The sequence below is a fragment of the Epinephelus moara genome, chromosome 20 (genome assembly GCF_006386435.1).
Source record: "Epinephelus moara isolate mb chromosome 20, YSFRI_EMoa_1.0, whole genome shotgun sequence".
NCBI classification, from domain to species: domain Eukaryota; kingdom Metazoa; phylum Chordata; class Actinopteri; order Perciformes; family Serranidae; genus Epinephelus; species Epinephelus moara.
Genome location: NC_065525.1, coordinates 23885856 through 23890965, shown reverse-complemented (window position 1 = coordinate 23890965; position 5110 = coordinate 23885856). Strand labels below are relative to the sequence as shown.

Genomic DNA, 5110 nt, shown 5'->3' with positions numbered 1-5110 from the left:
TCCTTAGTCATTAGTTCAAGGTCCACACAGTTTAATACAGTTGGTACATTCTTGCGTTTGGCCATGTCTTTGAACTAGTTTGCTGTCTCTGTCAAGTAGCTATCTGTTAGTCACTTACTCTACAGCAGGAAACAGCACTTCAAAATAAAAGGTCCATCCAGAATGAGCCAGCAACCCACTGTTGGACCACGACCCACCAGTCGGGAACCACTATTGGATTTTATAATTGTGAGTAAATTTAAAAAAATCTGAAAATAACCAACTTTGTAAGTTACCTAACAACCACTTTTAAGTGCCACATTTACCTGCACTACTCTCTGATATTAGCATTCAAAACTTGCTACATTTCTTAAGACAAATCACCACCTTTTCCCCACTTCCGCTGTACTGTCCTCAGCTACAAGCTTCACTATACTCTGTACACTATATTCTGACTACTGCTTCAAATAAGCTACCGTGTTCCAGGATGCAGTATATACTAAAACAATTCCATTTGGCAGCAGTGCCCAAGTCAAAAGAAAAATGAAAGCCCCAATCTGCAAATAGCTCACAGCACCTCATAACTCCAACTGGCATATGTTGGCTTGCCAAAGATTCAACACCATGGCAGACACATGATGTGATGGCTGGTTTGATGGGGTGTTGTAAACTGCAGAAAGGGCTGTTTAAGATGTACAGCACAGGTTAGTACAAAAATAGAGAAATCTAGAGAGAGTCAACAAATCTCCTTGAAGATGAACTGCAAGCTGTAAAAATGTTAACACATACCAGCGCAGCACTCCATTAGTATCGACCAGCATGGAAAGTTGCCACTATACGGAGATGTAAAGCAAATATCAGTTAGCACTCAGTATTTGTAATAGTAGCATTGCCACGGTTAATACCATTAAAAATATGCGTTCATCAGATCAGTGTAACCGAACGTTAGGTACACTGAGTTTTAGGTGGCACAGTCTAAGGTACAGTAAAAGAGCGCAGCAAAATCAGTTAGATGTAAAATGTTTTGCAGAGCTTAAAGCATTATTACAGTGTCTGCAACCAGCATTAACGCCTTGTGTGTGTGGAGTGCTGCGTCAGGAAAACCTCTGCAATGTGCACTTCAACAAGTTACATTGGCAAGTACTCAGTTTGAAAATATTTCTGACCAAATTCTTTCCTAATCATCTGTCGGGCTTTCAAGGTATATTGTTGCAACTCTCTCCTCTTCCGAAATCATCATCGGGGTCTTTTGCGGTGAGGTCGCCTCAGCGTGGCCGCCCTGTGCGCCCATCTGAAAGGTAAAGGACTTTTCTGATGGCCTCAGTGTTATGTGTTTCTCAGTAATTTCAGACGCAGACTCTCCTTCATCAGTAAAGCCTTGGAACTCTTCACCATACCCCACATCCTCTTCTTTGGAGACCCTGACACTGTATCCCCCTCCTGCCCCACCCTGGAAGGCTTTCCCCAGGTTAGAAGATTTAAGAGCTGCCATGATCTGCTCTTCAGATATATCACCTCCTGCCTCCAGCAGCCCAGAGTCTTCCAGGGTTTGAGAGACGTTCAGTTCTGCAACTATAGTCATGGTGCCGTTGTCGCTTGACTGTTGCACTTTTTTGACGTTGACAGCCACATTCTCTGGGCTTTCTCTGCTCACTTTTGTGAGGAAAGCCAACTCCTCCTTCAGCGGACCTGACACTGAGCTTTGTAGCTTCTCTAGAGCCCCCTTCAGCTGCTCCTTGGGCTCCAAAGAGTCCTCTCTCAGGAACTCAAGCACCGACTCCTGCACTACAGGAGAGACGCGAACCTCTTCTTCAATGATGCATTCCGGGAAGCTCTCCTTGATAAACGAGTGATCACCTGACATGAACTTGTATTCGTCACTTTCCTCTACGATCACTTCTTTCGGGAGAGGACTTTCATCTTGATAATACCGCTCATCTGACAGATCATCTACGATACCATAATGGCCATATGAGGTGATGCCAACACCCTCCTCGGCTTCAGAGAGATTACCATCTGGGGTGGAGACAAAATACTCGTCAGGCTCTTGCTCATGGGAGAAATAGGGAGATTCACTCTCTCTAGACACCTCTTGAACTTGCACAGATCCACCCTTGTAACTATCTGTGTCTGTCATGGAGGTTTTCATGGCATCACCATCACTCCTCTGAACGTGAGTGTCATGAGGGACGTTTTCTAGCTCCTCGATTTGGAAATATGTCGTGGAGGGCTCATAGAAACTAGATCTGGACTTCTGCTCAACTTCAATCTCCTCATCACTGTAAGACTCCACTTGTTCCTGAATGATTTCTACATTGACAGACTTATTTTCCAAGTTCTCATTTGCCTGCAGGCCACTTAGCAGGTTCTTGATCATGCTTCCTGTTGCTGTGTCCTTGATATCTTCCAGTGACGCCTTCTTAACCCCTTGGTTCAGTAGTTCATCCAGTGCAGAGTCCTCAGAAACATCCAGCTCTTCCTCCACTTTGGACTCTAACACAATCCTTGTCTTCATCGTTCCATCCTCCTGCTCAGTTGTCTCCACATGATACCTTACCGGCGGATCTCCCGAGGAGCTACCCTCAGCTTCCAAACCTGCTGGTTTTATCACTTTCTCAATGATCTCCTCTACAGACACAGAGTCTAGTATCTTTTTCTCACTTGGGCCCGTCATAGACTCTGTTTCCCCTTTATCTTTGAACTCGCCTCCATAATCATAATCTTTTTCTTTTTCATCTGACACTTGCTTCTTGCTTTCTGTTTCAGTTTTCGTGCTCAGGCTCATCATTGGCGGTGACACGACTCTCACTGAACTTGTCTCAGTAGTGGTGGACTTGATGGGACTGGCTTTGTTCTCTATGCGAGAGACCTGTTTGATTTCCACAGTTTTCTCCTCTGCTGCTGTTTTCTGCGCATGTGGTTTCATTTGGTATTCACGCTGGCCTGTTTGTTTATCTTTGGCGGCGGCGGTAGCAGGGGCAGGGGCAGGGGCAGGGGCAGAGGCAGCAGCTCGAGCTTTGGTGAATGAGATCATGTCCCTTCTGGATGCAGGACTCTGATGCCGAGCTCTGCCTGCAACTGAAATGGGGATGACCCTGGAGGGGCTTATGGACCCAGAGGGAGGCACAGGGGATCTTCTCAGGTTTGAAGTCGGCGGCGTGTACCTGATATCCATATGTTGTCTGGTGGTTAAGGTGGAAGCTCTTGGAGTGTGGCGCTGTGCAGGCATCTTGATATCTGATGCAGAGAATTAGTTAGCATGAATACTTAGGAAGACACTTAAAGGAATAGTTCAACATTTTGGGAAAAGCACTAATTTGTTTTCTTGGCAAGAGACAAAAAATCAATACCACTCTAGAAAATATAATTTGGCTGGAAGCAGTGAATTTTTCAGTCTTGTCATCAATTTGAGGTTGCCAGTAGGATTGCAGCGGTATACCAGTTTCACAGTATATACCAGACAAGAAATACACTTGCACAAAACCTCCTGTAAAACCACAAATTGTCATTTTTGAACACAGATAGAGAGCAGTATCAATCTTCTCATCTAACTCTGATCAAGAGGGCAAATAAGCATACAGTTAATGTTACAGTACATTGCACTCTAGTGATCAACATGTACAACAAATAAATCCAAATACAGTACCTATTATTCTTTCTCTCTGATGCTGAGTCCCCCTCCTATGAGCATCTTGGATATTCACTCTCTCGCCTTCCAGGAGAGCCCTGAACAAACAAAACACAGGACAAGGGTAAATAAGTTATTATAAATCACTGGCTGTCCTTCTAATTCAACATAATTATTTTTTACCATATATGGAAAAAAGGTTCAAAGCAAATACCTCACAAGCCGGTGTACATCATTCAGCTCTGCCATCTCAACCCTCTCAAACTAAACGCAACAGGCTTACAAGACGGAGTGAACCCAGGACCTGGCCATATAGGGTGCTAATCATCAAAAACATAACAAGCCACTGTCATGTAATAAAGACCTTGTAATAATTAGCTCCAGTAGCTCACCTTTCCTTGGCCATGATTCAACAAACATAAAAGAGCAAACCAAAGTGCCTTAAAAAAGGAACAACCTCTCTGGAGAGTGCCTTCCGAAAGACTGACCTAAAAATAAAAGTTACAATGCGGGGCTGTCCACACGTCCCTATGAATCCCAAAGTAAAAGCTGACTCGTGACACACACAAAAACACATGCTGCTGCCACGTCTGCCAGAAAACATTTTATCTATTCCAAAAATTCAAAACAAACCAGATGTACTGGCGGAGTATCAGCTTTATAGAGACACACAGGAGCAGACAGTCTTCTAAAGAAGTTCCTGGGAATTAGCTTATACCAATAAAATTTTAATATCCCTCAAAAAATTCAACAGCTGTAAAGATGCCCTGTGATATGAGGTAAGAGGTTATGATGTTAGAAACAAATCTGGATATTGTATCTTTAATCATTAAAATACAGTATGTTTCAAGAACTGCTTCATAAATAACTTTGCCTTTCAGTAAAAATAGTCTTAGGACATGACCGTGTGTGATCTGGCTATGTTGGGAGCATGAAGACTAGACATGCCTACTGTTACAGGATATGAAATGCCAGATATAATTTGTCTTGATCATAAAAACTAAAAATAAACCACAGAGAAGGTTTAAACAACTGTTAAAAATGCATGTGCAGTACGTGTAGTACTCTGTTTATCTAAGTGAGGCTCAGATGTCTTAATGCCAAGACCAGCAGGAGGCAAGAAGCTGATTTCTTTTGGGTTAAGTGAGATCACAAATTAAGCTAAGAGTAACTTAAAGCAGTGGGAGTCTGGTTTGACCGGTAATCTCTTCCTCAAAGCTTGAAAACATCACTGAAGAGAGCCAACTTTCTTCTTCCACACAAAAAAATAGGGATGCACCGAAATGAAAATTTGTGGCCGAAGCCGAAGCAGAATATTATTAAACGCTTGGCCGAATACCGAGTACCGAATACCGAATATCATTGTTTAGTTTTTCATTAGTTTTTGCAGATGAACCCCCTCCAGATTAGTGTTGTCACGGTACCAAAATTGGGACCCACTGTACGATACCAATGAAAATATCATGGTTCTGAGTAGTATCACGATACCACAGCGAAAATGAG

General features: G+C 43.1%; 1 protein-coding gene across 1 annotated transcript in view; it reads right to left on the bottom strand.

Annotated features, from left to right (window-relative positions):
• Positions 1 to 258: 258 nt before the first annotated feature.
• Positions 259 to 5110, bottom strand: part of synm (synemin, intermediate filament protein) — a 9747-nt gene continuing 4895 nt past the window's right edge. Inside the window, exons 3-4 of the mRNA XM_050073878.1 lie at positions 3626 to 3705; positions 259 to 3216 (exon numbers count right to left, since the gene is read on the bottom strand). Coding sequence (XP_049929835.1) covers positions 1157 to 3216; positions 3626 to 3705 — 2140 coding nt within the window. The 3' untranslated portion in view covers positions 259 to 1156. The remainder of the gene's footprint in view (positions 3217 to 3625; positions 3706 to 5110) is intronic.